Below are 23,286 nucleotides of genomic sequence, written 5' to 3' on the forward strand. Positions count from 1 at the left end.
TCGTGCAGAATCCACGACTCCTTTCCACCTGTCGTCCACCACTGACTTGTCAGCCTGGGAGTCGTCTCCCTTGAAGTATGCTCTTAGGTACCAAGCATTCTTTTTAATTATTCCAAATGGACAATTATTTTGATTTCTGGACAAAAAACCATTTAACTAATCATGCCTTTTCTTAACTCAGGGGAAACAGTGCACCGATGATGACTAGAGCTATCATACGAAGTTGTGACACCTAAAGGAACAAATACATGTGATGTCTAACTTAGCCTATGGAACTTCCTGCCAGGTAAATACACAGGTTTAACTAAGCTTTCTTGAATCCCCTTAGCCATCTCTGAGATGCTCTTAGAAAAGAGATGCTGGGATGAAAATCATTGCTCTGGTCTTTCAAACTGCCCAAAGTTATCTTACTGTTCAAAATGCCCTTCAAAGGCTTCCCATCACAGAGAAAATGCTCACACTCCATGGGGCTGCCCTGAAGGCTACTCCCAATCCCATTCATGTCCTAATTCACTGGATTATTTATGAGCTGTTGCCCAGCACTTCCCCACTTTCTATTCTCCATCCTTCATCCTGAAGGAAAGCCCTTTCTCCTTTTTTCTGCCCATCCAAACACTAACTCTCCTAGTAATGCTCAAACACCTCAGTATATTGATAAAGGGTTATATCCCATGTAGGCATTTCTGTATGTGAACTTGAGCAAATTACCTTTTCGAGCCTCAGCTCCTCCTCTACAAAGTGCAGACAATAGGAGTATTAATCTCACAGGACTGTGACTGGTACATATGAAATAGAACACATTCAGCCCAGTGCCTGGTCCATGATAACTACAAAAAGGTCTGATGAACTTAAATTGAAAGCACTTGCCTTAAAAAGGCTCACAGTGTATTTGGGAAGCATTCAGAAATAACTGCCAGTACAAGGCAGTGAGTGATAAAGGTCAATGATGGACAGACCTCAAGGGAGATCCAAGTGGCGAGGAAGAAGAGATGGTCTGTGTGGTCCAGAAACTCTACACTGATGAAAAGTGATACTGACTTGGCCTTGAAGAATAGGCAATATATAAAATGGTGAGGATAATGAAAAAAGGGAGGAAAATGAATTATCAATGTGCTGGGAAAAATAGGCAGATCAGTTGCTTGTATGTACCATTCTTTCGCTATAGCTCTTTCCCATACTGGACTTTCTTGAGAATACTCAAGTACTGTGACCTCACCTCCTTTACATGCTGTACTTCTAAGACCCATTTATTAAGAATGCCTGGGGTTTGGGGTGCCTGGGTGGCTCAGTCGGTTAAGTGTCTGACTCCTGATTTCGGCCCAGATCATGATCTCATGATTCATGAGATCAAGGCCCATGTCGGGCTCTGTGCTGACAGTGCGGAGCCTGCCTGGGATTCTTTCTCTCTCTTTCTCTCTGCCCCTCCCCTGCTTGCTCGTTCTCTATCTCTCAAAATAAAGTAAAACAAAATTTTTAAAAATCATTAAAAAAAAAAGCAACAAAGTTAAAAAAAAAAAAAAAAAAAAGCAAGCCTGGGTTTGAATATGTATTCCTATTCCACTATTTACCAGCCCTGTATCTTTGGTCAAGCTTTTCAACTTCTTTAGACCTCAATTTTCTCCTCTGCAAATGGGGGTAACTTTACCACTACTCATAGGGTTGTGTGAGTTAAAAGAGACAATCCGTGCAAGGGGTTCGGCACACAGAAGCAGTATGACGAATGTCAGCTCTCACTATTTTTATTATTGTTGCCATTATCACAAAGATAATCCAAAGGAATTTGAATATCTGGGGAGTTAATGAAAACAGCTCAGTTATCACATCCCAAACTGAACCCAATATCTTCCTCTTATAGACTACGTTCTCCTCATATGTAGTTTAACTCAATAGCATCAACACCCACCTAGCCACCTGGGCTGAAAGGCTGTTATTTGAAGTATAAACTGGTATAATCTTGCTGATGGGCAATGTGGAAATGTTGAATGTAGAATTATCTAGTAATCACCTTTAAAACACAAAAGGCTTTTTTTACCCAATAATTCTACTTTTAAGAATTTGTTCTAAATAAATGATAAAGAGGGGTGCCTGGGTGGCTCAGTCAGTGAAGCGTCCGACTTTGGCTCAGGTCATGATCTCACGGTTTGTGGGTTCGAGCCCCATGTTGGGCTCTGTGCTCATAGCTCAGAACCTGGATCCTGCTTCAGATTCTGGGTCTCCTTCTCTCTCTGCCTCTCCCCTGCTCGTGCTCTCTCTCTCTCTCAAAAATAAATAAACATTAAAAAAGTTTGTTTTAATAAATAAATAAATGATAAAGAGGTATACAAATATTTAACTATAATAACGTTCATGTTAGCATTATTTGTGATAGGAAACATAGAATATAACTTAAATCTATCTTTAGATAGTAAAAGATATGTATAGCATATGAATAAATGTAAGACATATATATACATGTGCACATATATATGTATACGTATACATATGTGTGTATAAAGAACATAAATCAGGCTATCTTTAGTTAATTTGGGATTCTGAGTATTTCCTTACGTTCTTCTTTATGCTTGCATTTTTTTATAGTAGCTGTATGTTTTCAATAAAAAAAACTTAGCAAACAGCTTCAATTAAAAATCTGATATTTCTTGTCGGCTTGCTTTATAAAGAGAACAATCATGATGAATTCCTGCCAATTCTACTCCTTCAGAACATTTCTTGAATTGGTTCCTTATTTTCCATTCCTACTGCTCTGGTTGAGGCCAGAGCATTTCTTCCACGAACTAACACTGATGGGTTTCTTTAATTCAGCTCCCTGCCCCACCCCCCACCTCAGCTGAATTACATTTATCATAAACAAACGTCCACACAAATAGCCCTTTGAGTGACATAGTCTTCATTTTCCTTCATCCAAGGGGCCTGGACATGCCCTGAGGCTCACGCTTGAATGAGTGAGTGTAAAAATGCAGCAAAGGATTCCCTGTAACACTGCAGTGGCAGTAAGTTCGAGGGGGAGAGAGAGAGAGAGAGCTGTAAAAATTGCACAATCTGGATCATTTAGTTAGTGGCAAGAAACCGTATACCTCTCTGTAATTCCTGAGGGTATCATGTATTGTAGCAAAGTCCCAAAACTTGCATTCATCATGATGCTGCAGTTCAAAAAAACTAAGACGCAAACTGAGCTCATCTTACTAGGTTTAAGGAGGCAGGGTAGCACGATTAAAGGCTTCTGTCAAAAGCAAATACAACATCGGATTGTTTCAAGAAGCTGAATGGGAAACTTCACTTTTCCTAAACCCCTCAACTCAAATAAATACGGACTCGTACACAGCAATGTTATGAAGCAAATGTCTCATCATGTGGTACCCTAAAGTCACCATTAAAGTTTTACAGGGTGTATTTGTCTTTTCAAAACTATGAAGATCATGAAGAAAAGAATGTTGCTGAATATCCATATATGCTACGTGCAAAAAAAAAAAGAAGAAACCAAACCTATAAAAACTTGAGCTTATAAAACAAATAATTTTTCGGTGATGATCTACTTGATACAGGGATTTATCTGCTTACAAAAATAACTTGCTACAGGTTATTTTAAACAAATATTTCCTCCAATGCATTTTTAGTTGGTTCATATAAAACTTTTCAACACTGCAGACATCTCCTAGAATGAGCTATATGTCCCATTATGCATATTTAGGGGCTAGGAATTAAAAATTTAAATCTTCCCTCTATGATATCCTAGGAAAGATAACAAAGAATTTTTAAAACCAGAGGAAGGCAATTCGGGATTGTAAAAGTTATGGGACTCATATCCTAAGAGGAACAATCAAGCGGGCAGGGTCATTATGAGCTCCCGAGTTGCTTATGATTTTGCTGATAAAGTAACACCCATTTTGTGGCCAAAACCCACATCATTTTATCCATTATGCAAACCTACTAATCAGAGGTTGGCTTAATTGAGGGATTCAAATCTTGTGATTCCCAAGGACACATCAAAAAAAGAAGGCATAAATATTTCTAGAAGCATCACGTGGATCCCAGTGACAATGGCCGGGTTATAATTTTACCAATAAAAGGAGACAGGGGAGGCTGAGCTCTCTGCACAGGTCATCTGAGTCACTCCTCAGGACCACTGAAACTGTCTTATACCTGGGGAAGGCAGGCTCCGAGAGGGCCCCGGGGGAGGGGGACAGGAGTGTGACCCTACTCTGTCTTTCGGAGCACAGAATCTCCCTCCTCCCACCAGAGCTCCTTTAGGAATGTGCTGGGTTTTGTGAGGGCAAAATTGAGAACGGATGAAATGTGTTTCTGAATCATTTTGTTCTTCTACAAATAATTATTAAGTGCCATCTATGTGCCACCTACTGCGCAGGCTAAGAGGAGATGTGGGGACAGATATAATAGGGAGTCATTTCCGCCAGCACTTATAGTCCAGTGAGGAAAGAACAGCTTACACTTCAGATGTAAGTTGATATTAAAGGTGAAGCCCCCTGGACGCGGTCTCCAGTCGAAGGGCAAAGGCCCTTGCTCACAAAGTCATCTGTATGTGGCATCAGCATGTTGGAGAAAAGGCTGCCAATAGGTTTCTGTTTTTGCTGTTGTTGTTTTAAACGTTATGGCAATGAATCTAACCCCTGCTTACGTGCTCTGAAGTGAAGGACCCTTGAAAAATAAGCATAGTATAAAGTCACAAATAACAAAGGTTTCCCCTGCAAATTCAAGAATTCTTCAGCTAATGTACTAAAAAAATATGTAATTTTCCCCCTACATATAATTTATCTAATCATTGATCTCATTTTTTTTTTTTGTGCCATCGACCCTTCTGGCAAGCTGGTAAAGCCCACAGATGATGCCTTTCCAGAACAATGTTTTTATGCGCCTGAAATAAAATGCATAAGATTATGAAGAAAACCAATTATGCTGAAATACGGTTATCAAAAATTTGTGATACAGTGATATAAATGCTTCTTTATTAACACACTCAATAACAGTACCTAACAACAGATCTGATAACTACTGTGATTTTATAGTGGTTAGCAAAGATAATATTTTGAGATATCTGCAGTAACTTAATGTGCTATGAAAATATTTGTGATTTTTACTGGTGACAAGTTCATAGGTATTGTTAATACTACTATGATTTATTGGCTATATTGATAATTGAATAAAATGTCAAACTTCAGTAAAATGTTAGTGAGAATAAAGCTTTCTTTTTCCCAAGTTCATGGACCCCTGGGGGGAAGGTGGGCTACAGTTAAGAACTCCCATCACTCCACGTGCATGTGTGTGTATACACACATTTATACTCCAATACACACACACACACACACACACACACACACACACACATTTCAAATATTTTTCTACAGCTATCTTCTATAAGCTCCTAGTAGTTTAGAAAATTTTGGTTATTTATGGATTCATGGAATAGATTTTATTTTATTTTATTTTTGCCACTAAAGGACCAAGCCTGTTAGAGACGGTTGGAGGAAAAGAGTTAATCACTAGTTCAGTGCAATGGTTCCCAGACTATGTCCTCAGGAGCCCCAGGTTTCGATCAGGGCATCTCAACAGTGCCATGATCGATGAGAAGGGCCACCTCCGTCCAGTCCTCAAGTCAATCAAAATGGGGGAAGGCTTTTGATTTATTTATGTCAGGGCTGGATGAGATTTCATTCATAAAACAACAGTTTTTCCAGTTTAAAAATCTCTGATTCACAATTACGCTAGCACATATATACCTCACTCTTTCTTCCTGGTCCCGTTACAAACTCACAAAACGGTTCACAACCTCTGAACAAAGCAACCGTATACTAATTTAGTTAACTTCCTACCAGCCGAGTAACTGCAAAGGTGGACAAGATTAGCAGAGTATCCTTTGAGAAATGTCCATCTGCCAAAAGAGGAACACTAATGAGGTTTTCTGAAGACACCTGGGTTTCCCAAACAGAAGGGGGATAAGGCAGCAGGGCAGAGAGAGAGGATGGAGGCAGGGAAAGGAACCGAACAGTGACATGGGCGTCCTATGGGGCGCGGGGACCTATGAAAGGCTAGGAAACCAGGGTAATCAAAGCGCCAGGCAAGCAGCCCTTGCTCTCGTCACCACTTTTCAAAGAGCAAACGGTTATAGAGTATTTGCCTTTGAGATCTGAGGAGAGGGCAAGAAGGAAGCTAGTCAAATAGAGGATTAAAGCAAGGAAAAAAGTGAATGGGAAAGATGGTAGGTGGGGGTGGGCTGGGGGTGGGACAGGGAGAAAATACCCGAGCACACATCTGTCTCCTCACTATATATGAAGCACAATGCTCAATGTATCCAGAAATACAATGCAACTTTCTGTCTAGAAATTAAGCTTGATGGATAAGGCTTTAGTCCTTATGGTTATCCAGGGTCCAAGTTATTTAGTCTCTTTAATCAAAATACTAAAATAAAATCATTACCCATTAGGCTATTACCCTTCCCCCAATCTCCAAACACACAAGCAAAAATTAATTGCAAGCCAGGAAGAAAGAAGGCAATTTAGACAGTAACAGCTTGGCATGGACTGAGCTGGATTTCCTAATAGCATTTGTCTGTTTGTGAATGTATATTTTATTTACAGCTTTCACTTCCTTGACCTTATTGAAAGTAATTTATTTTTAGCTAATCTACATTTCATTTAAACCACCAAATACTCCATCAATGAACCAGCCAAGTAGCACCCATAACAAGTAGCACTCGTGCTGGCACCATTAGTAAATGGGTAAACATTTAAAGGAGACATGTGGGAATGGGCACTCCTCAGCAGCTATTAAATGCTACAGGTACCAATTTATGAACTTGCAAACACGGGCTTCAAGCTATTCCTTCAACTGAGCTGTCATTCCCTGCCTCCTTTTTCTGGTGTACTTTCTCTTTCACTGATCTCTTCCAAACCTGGGATTTCTCATGGACCAAGAATAGTTTTTCCTCTTTAATGTGTTATCCTTCCCATGACTTGCACCAGTCCCCAAACAGTGAGATGTTAAAGGCAGAATTTCAGGCATCGGTTAAAAAAAACCAAGCAAACAAACAAACAAAAAATGTGTTTAAGGAGGACACTCTTTAGCAACCTTCCAGTCACACTGTTTTGGCAAACCACTGCCCTGCCACATGTTAAGCCAAGCTCGTTCCCCAACTGAACTGAGCTCACCTCATGTCCATACTGTACTGGTTCCTCTAGGTCCTTGATAATGAGACAGAGGTCTTTCAGGTAGGTAATAACCAGTCTCAGATGACTTTACGAGAGCCTCAGTTCATCTATTATCAACATGAAGTTTTCACACTGGATCTCAAACAATCAATCCTCCCCACTCTATCCCACCTATGAATGCTTTCTGGCTACAGGCCCCAAAATAGCACTTTGTCTGTCCCCCCACCACACTAAGCCCTGTCAGTATTCAAAACCTTACCTCCTCTGTGACTCATTCCTAGACTAACACACCTGTCGGCAGTACCTTCAATCAAAATAGCATCCTCTTTCATACTTGTGCACCTGTTTCAGCAACAAACACACAGAAGTCGGAACTGCAAGGGACACTGGGTCAGACATAATCTGACCCAACCAATTTTACCTTCCTAAAGGGGAAGTTCAGAGCCTGAGAGGTTAAATGACTTGCCTGGGGCCACACGGCATGATAGCAGCGGGACTGTGATCACCACTCTTTGCAATCCTCAATGCTTTCTCTGAAAGATGAAGTTTACGTCCAAGTTGTTATATAAACCATCTGTGAGCTTGTAAATTAGTTACCATCGCCCTATCTCTATCTGCCATAGATATTCAGAAACATGCCCTCCCATTCCTGTCAGCTTGGAATAAAAAGATGAGCTTCACTGTAAATGATATCGGTGATTTCAACAATGAAAAATGCAAATAGTGGGTCCGAAAGAAAACAGCATATAGCCAATTGTACTTTCCTGTATGTTTTCAGGAGGATCCAACAGCAATGCAAAAGAACAGCTGCTCGGTGGCTGGGGAAAGTGGCCTGAGTTGGGCAAGATAAAGTTTTGCGAACTACTTTCTACTGAATCTTCAACTATGACTTGTTAACAGATACATGAAAACTGTTCTTTTATTAGACAGGGTAGTGGAGCAGGGTCCACAAAGAAAACTGTAATCTTTTTTTGAACAATGGGATTTTTGTAATCTAATTAAATTGAATGAAAAGACATGCTCTTCTCTCACACTCAAAATACTCAATATTTTCAAACTCCATACAGAAAACAGCATCCCTAAACAGTAACTCTTTTTTGTTCCCCCCCTCTCCTTCCTGAGCCCTTTTGTATCAACAGGTGTGCTGGGAACAAAGAAATTCTAATACACAAAAACAAAAGTTTGCAAACATGGAAAACTAGTGGATGATTTTTCAGAATGTTAATGAAATCTTTCATTCGCTGTGGAACAAATCAAGTTTCCTTTACCTAGTGAGCGCTACTAATGACTGCAAAATGTGATTCAATTTGCATGCTGGCTTATCCCTAACATATCTTGAGGCAGCTGTGCAAAAACTTCAGGGCTATTAAAACCAGGGCAGTAGCAATGAAGTTATGAGGTGCAGGATTTTTTTTTCTTACCTCCACTTCTCGTATTTCTTGGACTCATCCCCATACATCCTATGTTTAGCATTCTTGGGAACGCTGAAATACAAGTGACTGAAGCAGTGGTGGGTTGACTTTACTATTTAGTGACCAGTACCTTCACCTTTTAAGAAGGATTTTCGAGGTGATATCTTTCAACAGGAGATACTGTTGTGAGATTGCTTAGGTGAGGACCGAATCAAATCTTCCACGATATCTGCATCTTGCAAAATGACTACAAAGGCAGATGAAGACTGTGAAAAGAAACTGACCTAATAATTTGGTATCGACCATGTGAACTGCTGAGCATCTGAGATGGGAGATGGGTTCTAACTAAAAGGCAAACACTTTTTGTTTTCCCTTGGAGGTGATATTCAAGCCAGAATAAAGTATGAAGAGGCAGAAAATGTTAAAATTTCCAGTTGGAAGAGATCACGGAGCAAACCCAAAACACACAGAAAATAGCCAGAGTAAAAGGAAAGAAAGTTCTGGTCAAAAACTGCGAAGTTTTTTGTTTTGTTTTTTTTTTAATGTGAGAAAGTAACAAAGGAAGGGGGAAAATGAATAAAGTAAGGGAACAAGAATAAAAAACCCACAGGTCTATGGGAAATGGCACTTCTTATCAGATAATAGGAATCACCACAGAATCCTAGGAAGCTTCCAAAAGTGAGGTTCATAACTGAAGTAGTAAAAGTAAAGATAAAAGAAAAGGAGTGTATTTTATTTGGCATTAAAAGACCTTTAACTAGGCTGTATCTATGGTTTTAAATGTTCTCTAAAGTGGATTGTGGTGAACCTTCTCCAGAGGTATGATTCTAAATCACTACTGATCTTATTTCTTTCTCCTCTCTTAATTTTAGTTTTCTACTGGCTTATTTGCTTTCTTATGGCTCCAATACTTTAATTTTTTTATGGCTGGATTCTTCTGAGACTGGTGATAACTCTGGCCTTATATGGTTACCTACTGAGCCTGTACTTTCTGCCAGGTTATCTCCAATTTGTCTACTGAAACAGAAATCACTGGTTTTCACCTCTACCTTTCGGACTGATTCTGCAGAGCAACAGACATCTCTAAGAAGTAAATTTCCTGATTGGCCCCATTTTGTGTTTGCATTGCCTGGGACGTGACCATAAAGCCTAAACTAGCAACTTTTCATTAAAAAAAAAAAAAATAGGGAAACTGTCCTTTAAAAAGCTATATATGCCCAACAGTAAATATGCTTTCAGAACTTATGTTCAAATAACAGGTTTAACCCTGAAAAAAAAAAAAACCAAAACCAAGGGAATAGACCAAAGGGATAATATCTCTTCCATCCAAAATAAACATTAGAGAAAATAATGGAAAGGCCAATGGAGAATCTTTTTCTCATTTGAGTTTTGGTGAAAGTGGAAAAATGGGATTTGAGGAAGACTGTGATAAAATAACCTGGAAAAAAACAGGCAACTTCTCCATTTTTACAGACACTTAACTTCTTTTCATTGCATTTTATTTTTATTTAAGCACATCTTCAACACGCACACATACATACCCCAACTCTTAAGAAAAAAAAGGGACTGAAATTTTAGTTACACCACATGTGGTTTTCATTTGTGAAAAATGAACAAGCTGTTTGTGGTTAAACTGTCTAATCGCCTGTTATCAATCTAGCGCTGCATTCAAGATTTACAGGATACATCAGCTTCTGTGCCACATTAGCTGTAAGGGGGGGGGGGGGTGGGAGGAAAAAGGAGGAGGAGAGAGTTTATCCTGAGGAATAATATTTCCAATGCAGCCACACTCGCACTACATCTGGTTGTGCTGGTAGCGGCAGTTAAATTGAAATATTTCACAGCGTGTGTCAGAAACATGCAGAATGGTAATTATGACAGATCTGATTAAGCCGGAGTGCCACAAGCTCCCTGGCCAGCGCCGGTTGTGCAGGTGTGACCTTGTGCGTGCCTGCGTGTGTAAATAAAATTAATTACAAGCGAGAGGGTGAAGGCTTCAGTGACATCACAAAGCGGAGAAACTCCCAAGGGGGAGACCTAATGGAATATTTTCCCTCAGTCTAATAATACAGTTCATATTGACTTGAGGTAATTAGTGGGATCATTAAAGCAGTTTTCCCGGCGTATTTGGCTGCCTGATCAGATTAGTGAAAATGTTCTTCAGAACAAGCCCTGTGTGGTCTGCCAGAGAGGAGGAAATAAAAAGCAACAAAGCATATTTTGGAATGATAAGCAGTGCTGGACTTTTAGTCTAGCAAAAAATCTCTACTTCTCTCTGGAGCCTCCAGATCTAAGTGTCCTGTCCATTTTAATTCTTCTATCCGACTTGGGTATTCCTATACACATTCGGAACTATTTCTTTTCCTTCCCCTTTCTCTCCGTCAAATCAGACTGCTTTGTCACAAAGAGCCATCCCAACTCCCAACAAATCTCTTTTAAACAAGGCAATTTTAAAATTGGGAAAAGTATCTTAAATGACTGCTTTCCTGTTAACTGACAATATGGGGCAATCAGGAGAGTCGAAAATCCGGGAAGCAATGCCACTTGAAATTCACCTGCTAAACAAAAGATGCCTCTCTTATGTCACACGGAACAGAGATTTACATGTTCATTCACATTTGGATCTCAAAATGGGTGTCGCGTAGGCCAAAGTTGGGGCAAACGCTCTTCCAGTGGAGCAGAATACAGAGCCCTCGTCAAGAAAAGGGCCATTTGTTTGAAAATACTCTATTGAGCATGCTCTACCTTGCCACTGGAATGTGCCAAGCGCTGTCACAGATGGCAGGCTCTGACAGTTCCCATCCGTAGCGCCGATACTCGACAGTTCAGCACAAGATCAGTGACATTCTGTCTCATTAGAACCACGCTAATTATCACAGCTAGTTTCAGGGGAAACCATGTGTTGCAATGGTCAATTTGAAGGAGTCTGTGCATCAACAAACTGGTAATAAGGATCAGACACCTTATTATATGACAGCATGCTGCCTATGATCTGATTTACGGAATCAGAGGCACTGAGGCGGCCGAGGAGGCTGGCAGTTTATGAAACAGTGTGTTTAAACCCAATTCCTGAAGCATACTGGTTGAAAAGGGAACTGTTAAAAAAAATACACAAAGGCAACTGGAGTTGTTGAAGCAAGCGATCAAAGGAGAATAGATTCTCTATTAACATACAACGGACGTAGATTAAGACTTAGAAAAAAGACCACTTCATCAATTTAACAACATGGCAACTCCCAAAGAGGATGGAATTTCTATTTTTACAAGGTATTTCGTGACAAATTACAACAGAATGGCTGTATTTCTACTAATCTCTAAAATATATACATTTATTTTTACATGAGTTGTCTATGACATTGTTGTGTTTTGTCATGCAAAAGAATTGCACGTGTAAAAGCTTAACAACTATACGTCTAAAAATGAATAATCTTAAAGGTTACTTTTTAAGGTACTGAAGGTATTATTCTGGCAGAACAGAAAAAAAATCCACATTAGATTCATATTACCAACCTATGTTCTTCAATCCTTCTCTTAGCACCTTTCATTGATGTGAAATTTTAATGGTGCAGTTTCTTCCAGAGCTATTTTTCTATTGTCATTTTGCATAAATGCATTTTCATAGTTCATTCATTTCACAGGGCCTTTATTTTCATTTCTCATATGAGGACAAAAAGAAGATAAAGCTAAAATAAAACCTACCTTTACTACCCAAAACATAAAAGACAACTGTTGAGACTTCTGAGGAAACGCTTTTTCTTTCAACTTGGTAGTCTGTGAAAGGATTGTATCAGTGTTACAGTTATGTGCTAAGTGTCAGAGAATTACGTGCAGCCTGAGGATTAAATGCTTTTAAGAGTTAAACCCCACTGGTTTGCTCTCTTCTCTGCTCCCGTTTTGTGGCTACCTGAGCTTGTCCCGAAGAACTCACTCTTGAAGGGTCAAAACCTATCGTATAATACAAGAGCTTCCAGAAAAAGGATCTTCCCCAGATACTCAGTCCACGCTTTTCAACTTACACTAACATTTAAGGACAAAAGGTGGCCTCAATTAAAACAGATTCTATAAATACATAATTGGTATACTTGTGCTTTAGAACGTGTATGCTGAACTACTTTAAAGTGACCCACTCTTGTGGGAACCTTCCTTGGACTTCCTCCTACGGTGATCCTCTTTAAAGAGCTGGCCCGGTATCTACAAATGGATTCCTTTCCAGTATTGTCTACAATTTTCTTGCGACATTTTCGAAAGATGGAGAAAATAGGCTTAATGAGTTATGACTATATTTATAACGGTTAACTTATTAAATGGGTCAATGAGGAAAATGTATTTACATGATTTTAGTTAATTAATTTTAAATTTAAGGGAAAAGAGTCAACATTTTATTTATTTATTTATTTATCTATCTTAATTTATTCAGAGTGCATATGGGGGAGGGGAGAAGAGAGATAGAGAGAGACATCGAGAGTATCTTAAGCAGGCCCCACACCCAGCACAGAGTCCAACGTGGGGCTCAATCGCGCAACCCTAAGATCATGACCTAAGCCACAATCAAGAGTCGGACCCTTAACTGACTGATGCTCAACTTCACCCAGGCACCCCCAAAATGAACATTTTAAATGATTTGAAAGCGGCAGGAAGACAACTGAAAATCTGTCCAAGTTGTTTAAAATAGATAGCATCAAGTGTCTAGAAGGAAAAATACCCCTTTACATGATTTTGTAGCCAAAAATATATTGAGCAAGTGTTCTACTTAATTCTGGGTTTCCTCGATCGAATCCTAGATTTATAAAACCTAGATTTATAAAACATATGCTTGTCTTTATACTGTAGGGAGGCTGATATTCAGATCCACAAATTTAACTAGCTCTTAAAACACTGTGGAACAGGGGTGCCTGGGTGGCTCAGTCAGTTGAGCGTCCGACTTTAGCTCAGGTCATGATCTCGTGGCTCCGTGAGTTCGAGCCCCGCCACGGGCTCTGTGCTGACAGCTCGAAGCCTGGAGCCTGCTTCGGATTCTGGGTCTCCCTCTCACTCGCTCCTCACCCACTCACATTCTGTCTCTGTCTCTCTCAAAAATAAACAAACATTTAAAAAAATTAAAACAAAGGAAACAAAAAGCATCGTGAAACATACAATCATGTACCCTTTAAACTGTTGGAGCATGTCACTATTTGTGTATTTAAAACCGTTGATTTCTTGCAGTACCCAGTGGTCATACCCTTTGACCACTGAGTACTGCAAGGAAAAACTGTGTGCACTGAAGAGCCTGATGGGAGATGGACACCAGAACCAGAAAGAGAAAGCCTTTCTTTCTTTCTAAAGCTTACCACTGTACCATCTGGCAAAAGAGAACTATTTATAGGATTCAGTTCCATTATCATATAGCAGGCAATGAAATGTAGATATGGAACTGAGAGTCAATAAGCTGATAACTGGTACACTTGGAAAATACATATATGTGGAATGACTGAATCACATGTTACTACTGTATGTTTAACTGTATAAGAGACTGCTAGCTTTTCCAGAGCGGTTGTACCATTTACATTCCCATGGTCAGCAATGTATGAGTTTTTCAGATGTTCCACACCATCACTAACACTTGGGTCTTTTCACTTTTAGTTATTGTAGTGAATTTGATATGGTATATATTTTTGGCTTTAATTAACATTTTTCTGATGGCTAATGATGTGATAGCCTTTTAATTTTCCTTTTGGCCACTCGAATATCTTTTGTTGATAAGTGTCGAAATATTTTGCTCACTAAAACAAATTAGATTGTCTTTTTACAACTAAGTTAAAAAGAATAAAAACAAAACCGTTGATTTCAATAGTCCTGGTTAGCAACCAACTAGAAATATAATAGGCCTACATTTTAGAAAACTAAATCCAATATGGATTCCCAGTATTTAGACATGAGAGGTTTTTAGGTGGTTATCGACACAGAACACCTTAAATGGGAGACAGATGGAACAACACATCCTTGTCATTCAAGAATGCAGTACGGGGGCCTCCCGCATGGGTGTTAATGGGCACATGGGCAGGTTGCTGAAGTGGCTACACTCGGGGTGGTCTTGCTTCTCTCCTTGCTCTCCCCTCAAAGTACTTCTCTGACCCTTTCTCTACCAGGGATGCTGATGCAGGGAAATTTGAGCTGTATCTCCCAGGATCACCTCTACCCAGTAAAAAATAATACAAAAAATTTTAAAAATAAAATAAAATAAAATAGAAAGCACTAGATGCAGAGTGTGTAAAGAGGCAGTTCTCTCCTCAGACCTTGGCTGAAGAAAACTTGATTTGCCTGAGAGGAGGGGCTATGAGGACAATATGTAAAGAAATATGTAAAGATCATCCCACAGACTCCCAGAAAAGGATGTGGCACCAGAAATAACAGAAACCGTGACTCTCAGATCTGCAGGGGCCTCCTTTGTGTCTTAAATAAGAGGCTACACAGGTGAAATCGTGTTGCAGCAAAGTCTGTTGCATGAACATTCCAAAAGAATGAATCAGCACTGAGCTTCAAAGTATAGTTTCCGTGAAGTATAATTTAATTCTGACAAAATAAAAGATGCCTTCACTAACATGCTGGAATACAGTATGCAATCATGGTTCCGTGGTTTTTTTTTCCCCCTGGATTTTGTCCTTATGCGTTCCTATCCCCGGCAATGAAAATTACATTTTTTTGCCCCATTTCTAGCCCCACTGATCCGTGATATGTCTTCGTACTTGTATCTAAGACATTCTAATCACCATCTAAGAATTTCAAACCCAAAGGCCACAAAGATGCACGAAAGCTTCCTTCTTTCTTCCACTCCCCTCTCCCTTCGCTCCCCTCACTAAAGGCTTTGAACCTCGGTGACAAAAGTGTCGGAAAAGTGAATGGAAGAAAGCAAAAGGCTTTAAATTATATGGTCTCCTCCACTGGTCGTGCTGTCTTTTGCAGAAGCAAAGAACCACTTTTTTTCTTTTTTCTTTTTTTCTTCTTTGAGCACTAAAACCATACCTATCAACTAGCTGTTATCAGTAGCAGGCAAAGAGTCCTGTAACTGTACGGGACTGGTGGGTAGGGAGTGCCAAAGATTATACTCAGTCATGTTCAGTCAGATAGAATTTTCATCATCCCGTCGCTCTACCTAAAAGAAATACCCTGTTCAATAAAGCACCGGAGAGAAATCATTTTCTAAACACAAGTGGCGATGCAGCGCCGGCCCATAAAAGCCCTGTACTCCTGTATTACTGTATCTGGAAGCCCCACCTCTGCAGACACGAAAATCAATGTAACAATTCGATGTACAAGGCAAGGCCTATGGTGCCACTAATGTCCCCTTGCTGGACATACACCTTAAGTCTCAGAGCTCTCAGGGGGTTTGCTGTGGAATAAAATTAGATTCCAACATCTGCCACCATTAAGGAAAAAATTCCATTTCCATCTCCCATATGAAAACACTATAACCAATGAACAGTAACTGAACCTTGCTACCGTAATGGTTATTACCCAAATCAACTATTTTTTTTTAAACAGTAAAATTAGCGAATTCTGCTCTCATAATTATTTGAATGTTATCAGACTAAATGTTTGATAAAATTCCAATATGATTCACTTGGAAAAACTGCTGCTTATTTGAATACCCAGAATATAAAGTGTATTCATTTGGAGCTATTCACATTATGTTTAAAGCATATCATCTTTTTAAAGTTTGCATTAGCCTGCTTTCCTACCCAAGCACAGAAAGTAGCCTACCTTCAGTTTTTACTTGCATATTTTATTCAGACATTTCTATTAGAGTTAAAAACAATCCCATTTCTATTACTCATCGAAAAGAAGAGATCATGTAATACATGTGAAATGGTGGAATCCACAGAGTTGGTTTCTTTTACTGAAAATACTTTGTGCATTAGTCAGTACATAGCCCAACTGTGATATGTGTGGTTTCGTAACATTCTGGGACCGTGGAAACTTTCAAATAATTACACTGCCTCCCAGCTACCTAAAGCTTTACCTTTTAGTTTAAAATGGAAAGTATTTCAGATACATACACAGATAATAAGAAGTCACTCTGTGTAGAGGTCTGAGCCCCTTGGGTAGCACATTATAAGACATTATCCATTTGTGCAGAGTGCTGTATAATTTAAAAGCTCTTCTGCATCTATTGTAGCATGTGACCTTCTCCCATGTTAAAAGAATCTTGGGCTCAAAAAGGTTAAATAATTTTTCAATATTATAACACCAGTGATACAGACAGGACCATAGCCTACTTTGGGGATCCCCCACCATGGATCTTCCCCTAGCACAATGGGACATGAAAAAGCCTGGATTCCAAGGACCCTATTCTGGTAAGAACCCATATTCCATGGAAACGTCAATGAAGAAAGGAAAGTTCTCACCGTTCCCTCGATCAAATTAGTCCAACACCCCTAATTCCTCTTTCCTGGAGCAGGGTATCACTTCAGGACTGAGGCTACCTAGAACCCCAAGGAAATTCTAAAATAGGAGGCCAGATGCAGAGAATCAAGAAATTAGGATTGGCTCTACTATTTATGAGTCCGGTGACTCTCGTGTATAAAATGAGGAAAACAAGCCCAGCTCAAAAGGTTACTCTGAGAATTAAATGTAGGTCATTCGTAACGCACAGTGGAGTCTAAGTACAAAGACAGTGCTGGAAGGTAAGCTAGCCCAGAGAACCAGAAGCAGATGGAGTGAGACGGGCTGAGATAAAAGACTTCTGTTCTTCCCTTTTTACACACACGTCATTTTCAGGGACCTCTGCCACACTCTGACAAGCCTTGACACATACATCCAAGACATAAATCGCTCTTTTAGAGGTTAAAATTTTGACCACGAGAAGGTCAATCTAGTTTGAAGACTTCAGCTGGGGGGGGGGGGAGTGGTTATTTGCTGGTTTTTCCATTTCCTTCACAAAAATCATGGCAGAACAGAACTTAAATAGTGACTACTTCCCTTGTTAAGTCACACTTTTCCAAGTGGTATATATACACAGTTTTTGGACTGCTTATTTTTAAGGAATCGCAAATCTTTCTACATAGTTTCATAATGAGGGCAGTGCTAACACCTAAACTGACCAACAAAGAGAAAACTACAAAAATCCTCTGTTGGGAAGTTATAGGAGAGTAGTAGTTAGGAAGAATAACTACCCGAGAGAATGAAAGTTAACACTATGCTGGACCCCACAGCCAACAACCGGCTCCCTGGATTCTTTCTTCTTCAGTAATGAGGGGATCAGGTTAAGGGGTTCTGGGAAACACACCGTCCTGGCAGAGGCCCAGAAGCTGCCAATCGACACTTGCTGAAAGAGACTCACGGGGAGCTTCGTAGGACAAGGGCAGAGAGCTGGGATGTTTAAAAAACTCACCAGAACAGCACTCACATGACGTTACCAACCAACTGCCGCCACTGTCTACAGAGTTCCCACATCAGTAACTCAGCCCAGTTGGGCAGATGTGGAGACATCATTTAAGAGAAAGAAAGGATGAAGGTAACAAAGGGACTGCCAACCCTAAAGGAGCTATGCGTTTCGGAAAGGAAATGGGGAGGGAGGAAACGCCACTGAATTCAAGGACAGATGACAAGCAAGGAAAGGACAGTTAACAAAAAGTTTTAGTATTTTGTATGTTTTAAGGCTGACCCCATGTATTACAATAATACACACCTAGTTTCTCTGTTTATCTATTTTTGGGAGTGGAGAAAGGGGCGCTATAGGGATCCAGTCTGTTGTTCTTGCTAATTTAATTGGACAGGTCAGAAAAGACGTAGGATCAGAAAGAAAGGCAAGATAATATACGTCTGAATACGAGATCCTCATCATAATTAGACTAAATAGCCCAAACAAGAATGTGCAGGGTGGGTGGGTGAGGGGTAAAGGGAGAACAGGACATTTCTCCTTAATGCATAGTCTTGGCATGTAAATGAAGACATCTGAAGAAGCACACAGGTTTGAAGCGGCTCTAACATTCTATCATAATTAGAAACATTTCAAGAGCCCTGTAATTTCCAATCAAAATTACAGTAATTTCCGATATACAAGCCATGATTCATGACAGAATTTTACATTCCATGAGAGATTACGGTGGCCTGATGTATGACACGCTGAGTACAGCACTAACATAAACAATTCAGTTTAATGTTTAAACAGCACTTGATGTTTAGAATCTCACAATAAAAGAAACATATTATTGTAGAAATTATCACTTTGACAGTGATTGAAGGGTAGGCAGGCATGTGGCCTATAAAGCTATAATTTTTACAGTCCACAGCTTGAGTTTAATCATTTTTATATAACATTTCCAAGATATCCCTTAAGTATTTCAACCAGTCTATAACTTAAATAAGAACAACCTTTTCTAAAGCAAAACTCCTATCGAGTACCACGATTAATGCTGATAGAGAAAAATTTTAGGAAGAGCTAAAAAAAAAAAAAAAAAAAGTATGGTATAGTCAATCCAGTGTATGTAAGTACTCTCAGAATTGTATATTTTTATCAGAAGTTGACAGCAGCAAAGAAGGCCGTTTTACAAAGGAGAGTTCACTAATGATAGGGAAAACGTGTCTGTCTAAAATTGCAAGTTGTTAAAATCTCACCTGAGCCCTTGACTGCCTCTAAATCCCCACCTTGATCTTGTTACCAAATATTTGTAAAGGAGAAGACAGTTCAGTATTCTTTTGGTCCTTTAAAAAGTATTTGTGGCTTTGAACAAAGGTTTAGAAGTAATTATAAGTTTGTTCCTATGGATGACCCTGCTTTTGATGGGCACAAATTATCAATATATGAGAATTATACTGATAAAGGACTGCATTTTCTGTCCTTTGTTACGTATTCATCTTGTTTAGTGGGGACTTGTAACTTTTCCAATTCATTTCTATTCATTTATAATTTACCAGACTTGGACAGTTTTTCTAGTTGCAATTCAGTCTGTACGTCTTACATATCATGTATCTATGGAAAAATGAGGGTCATTAATGTGCAAAGTTTTGTTTGGTGGGCGAGCTGGTTTGTTTTAGTGAGTGCACCTAATAGATGCAGATGGCTGAGTTGGAACAGAAGAAACTATTATGTTTGCAGTATTTTAGGATGGAGATCAAGGTCATCTAAGTAATAATGAAACAATAGTAATTCAAGTTACTTGCACCAGTACAATAGACCACATTGAGAAATTGCCTCTACATTACAATATCCTTCTGAAAACAACTATTAACTGACCCCAGAGAGTTACCGAGAAATCCTTGGTCTGGAGAGTAGGTGTTGGGAGGAAACAGAACCACTTATCTACTGCCTGAATCTGAACAACATATTTTTTTCATCACAGAGCTCTGTCAATAATCCTGGAGACTCTGACCTCTCATGGATGCAATAGGGTCAATACTGCAATAGGGTCAATTCAGTAGGGTCAATACTGAAAACAGACACCCCTCTGAAAGAAATTTTCACAGGCATCGCGGATCAACATTCTCAGTGCCTAACAGAGGCTCTTACCTGGCTTTTGGTTGCGGCAACCTTTGCAAACAGTGCTTGGGACACTTTAGCGCGCTTCATTTCCTGCTGAATCTCATCATAAATGGAAGCATTAATGTTCATGGTATTGTTCTCTGGTTTCCCATTCCTCTCAGTGGCAATCGTAGCTGTTTTCACCTACAAAACATTTTCAACATGACTGTCATTTTTCATTGGCCAAATTGTTTTGAAGCTTTTCAGGCTCGGCATCCAAACTGGACACTGTTGTTCCTTTTATGATCAAGGTGATCAACAGTGCAGTCATTCAACATTAGTTATTACCCCGAGATCAGATTGCTTAAGTTAAGAAAGTCACATTGTCACAGGTGATTGCATCGGTAATAAGACAGCAATTGCCAGCTGACAAACAGGAATTAGAGCATCATAAAGTAAGTTTTCTGGAAAACAGAATAGTTTCAAAGACTTGAAAACCCTAAACGAATTGTTTCCCAATTACTGTCCATTGCAATTCTAACAAAGGAAATTCACAATTAAAATCATAATGCCCAGTGCTGTACCTTCACTGGGTGCCCGGTGCCTAATAGACAATTGCATCACTAATAGCTATCACATACTACGGCCTTTTTAATTTTGGACTCTTTTTTTTCAATGCCTGTTCCTCTTATGTTTCATTTTTAAAATCTTCCATAACAAAGCCATTTGCAAAGCTGCATATTTAAATCTTCTATCCATCCATGAAACAGGTAGAGTGCCTTGTTTAATTATCATAAAGGCTGGTTGCATTTTACACGTGCGTGTCCGAGCTGTTCTGTATAATTATTTCATCTTCTCCTGGCACCCCAGTATGTAACTATTTCCTTTTGACTCGTGGAACCAGACAAGAAGAAAATGTTTCACAATATTTAACAGAACATTACTACAAGTTACACATATTATAGAATTGGTGACTTTATATTCAAAATGAATAATCTTGAGTGAAAAATTAGTATCAATGCCTTTGGTAATAACAATAAGCAGGTATCAGCAGGAAAATGACACAAAATTTGGGGGTAAAAATAAAATCTCAACCTCAAAATTTATTGATAACTATTATTAATTTTTAAAACTCCTAATTTAATTTTTATTATGCAGTCATGTGAATCAGCCTGGAAATTTTTACATATAAATGATGTCGTTGCTTTTTTACCAGGAAATTGGGGAAAATGTAAATGGAAGTCACCACAGATACAGGACCCTGCTTCTCCCAGCAAAATGACTCACTAAGGGCCACATTTCTTAGGATCCCTTCCAGAGCCCAGGTTTCCGTTATCATCTTGGACAATTCCTCACATATACAATGAGCAACAGAAAATGAAGTCCATTCCAGAATGAATGATTTTTTTTTTTTTTTTTTTTGGTCACGAAATGATACATCCTTTTAGTCACGCTGCAAATCTTTCAGAATCGCCGTTAATATTTGGTTATCAAAAGATATGCAGGGGTTATCCTAAAGCAATTCAATCCTCTGCACTTAAGAGAGGAAATAGGAGTCTTTAAAACATGCCTCCTAACTTCTAGCCAGTTAGCAAAATAACACCCTTAACTTGCTTAACTTGAGGAGGCAGCGAGATTCTTCCACTTGGACACTACCCTTCTAGGCACTGAAAGGATGATGCTGTGAAATGGGTGGGCCACAGGCCCAAGTGAGGACACAGTAAGGCAGGGTAAGTCACCAACTGGTTAGACCTCATTTGCCACTACTAACCTATAAGCTGGAGATGGGAATGGCAAGCGTGGAAGCGTGATTTCCAGAATGCCCCTTCCAGCTCTATGGCTCCAGAATGCAAGGACACTCTCGGAGGTATATTAACGACTGGAGGCCACTAAGAACATACACGGGGCTTTGAAGCAATAATCTGCTAAATACCACTTTAGGAGCCAGAAGAGTTAAAGCATTACCATAAATTGCCTACAAAGTTGCTTTGGTGAGATTCGCAACTTTGCTCTGGGGTGGTCTTGCTTTGAGGCAGAAGGATAGATTTGATCACCCCATGGGGTCTCTTTTAATACCTATTTTTCTCACTGCTTAAATGAAAAAGAAAAGCCATTTCAATCGCTTTGAAAATTGAATGTTATGGAAATGGGGGCATGAAGTCCAGTACATTGGAAGAAAGTTCCTTGGTAGCAATCTGCTTAGCAATAGTTAAGGAAGCAGGCTTTGGAAACTTGTTTCAGTTTGTTTTTAAAATAATTGTCATTCTTTTGTAAAAACTATGTTTAAGAATTTATCTTTGAGGTGGGCTATAATCATTTGTTTCAACCCTGTGATCTGGTTTCTAAAAATTTCTTCTGTTTAATTTTTTTTAAAAAAGCAATTTCAACTGGAACCAAAAAGCAAGAATTTCAAATCATTAAAAAAAAAAATCAAGTAACTGCTTCCTAGTAGGCAACACAATCAAAAGTGAAAAAGGCGTACAGACGAAACCTTTAAAACAGAAAAAAAAAAAAATTAGAGCAACAATTTTTTTTAAATATAAAGAAACTCTATCACTCATTTAAAAAAATATTTAGAAAAGCTTTTCTTTATCATCTTGTTGGCTCAGATACGTATCTTATCATAGATAAGCTATTAGAATTCTGGAATCACATTTTTTCCTAAGCACAAGCTATTGCTTAAGGGGAACTGACTTGGACAGCTTTTCAAAAATATGAAAGCTGAATTTTTCCCCAGGTAAAAATGGAAACGAAAATCTTTTCTACCTCACTCTACTAAGTACTATTTTAGCTTAGTACAAAAAAAATCTTCGTTAATCCTGGTTTAGCTTTTAATATTATATCACACATTAAAATTCATAAAGTAGTTCATTCCAGGCAAAACAAACTACTCTTCAGCTCTTCTCCGCAAATAGCACAGGAGGTAAAATAAATGCAGTTGCTTTCCGAATAGCTTTTATCAAGGTAGGGTGTGCTACTCCCTCATTACCGCGGCGCCGGGGAAGCAGTTGAGAATTGGAGCTTCTACGATTATACCCTCCCAAGTGAGCACAGGGTGCAAGCACTGGGGTCTGCTTTATATTTCACTAAAATCTGTGCAGGAGAATGCAAATTTTCCAGGAAAATTCTATTTTGTTTCTCCATGGATCGCTGAATGCATCGAATCATGCTAGCAAACGAACCCTAGGTACTATATACATGCCACCTACCTCATACATACTACTCAAAACGAACTCTACTGTGGTCCCGATCAGTGTATGTACGATTCGTTGACGGA

At 39.2% G+C, this 23,286-nt stretch overlaps 1 protein-coding gene across 9 annotated transcripts in view; it reads right to left on the minus strand.

Moving 5' to 3' along the window:
* SATB1 (SATB homeobox 1) overlaps positions 1-23,286 on the minus strand; it is a 100,089-nt gene that overhangs the window by 11,781 nt on the left and 65,022 nt on the right. For all 9 annotated transcript variants that reach the window (XM_019435413.2, XM_019435439.2, XM_019435446.2 and 6 more), the window contains one exon: positions 20,058-20,213. In XM_019435413.2, the coding sequence (XP_019290958.1) occupies positions 20,058-20,213 (156 nt within the window). The remainder of the gene's footprint in view (positions 1-20,057; positions 20,214-23,286) is intronic.

The sequence above is a fragment of the Panthera pardus genome, unplaced genomic scaffold (genome assembly GCF_024362965.1).
Source record: "Panthera pardus isolate Hobbes unplaced genomic scaffold, ASM2436296v1 HiC_scaffold_16, whole genome shotgun sequence".
Lineage (NCBI taxonomy): Eukaryota > Metazoa > Chordata > Mammalia > Carnivora > Felidae > Panthera > Panthera pardus.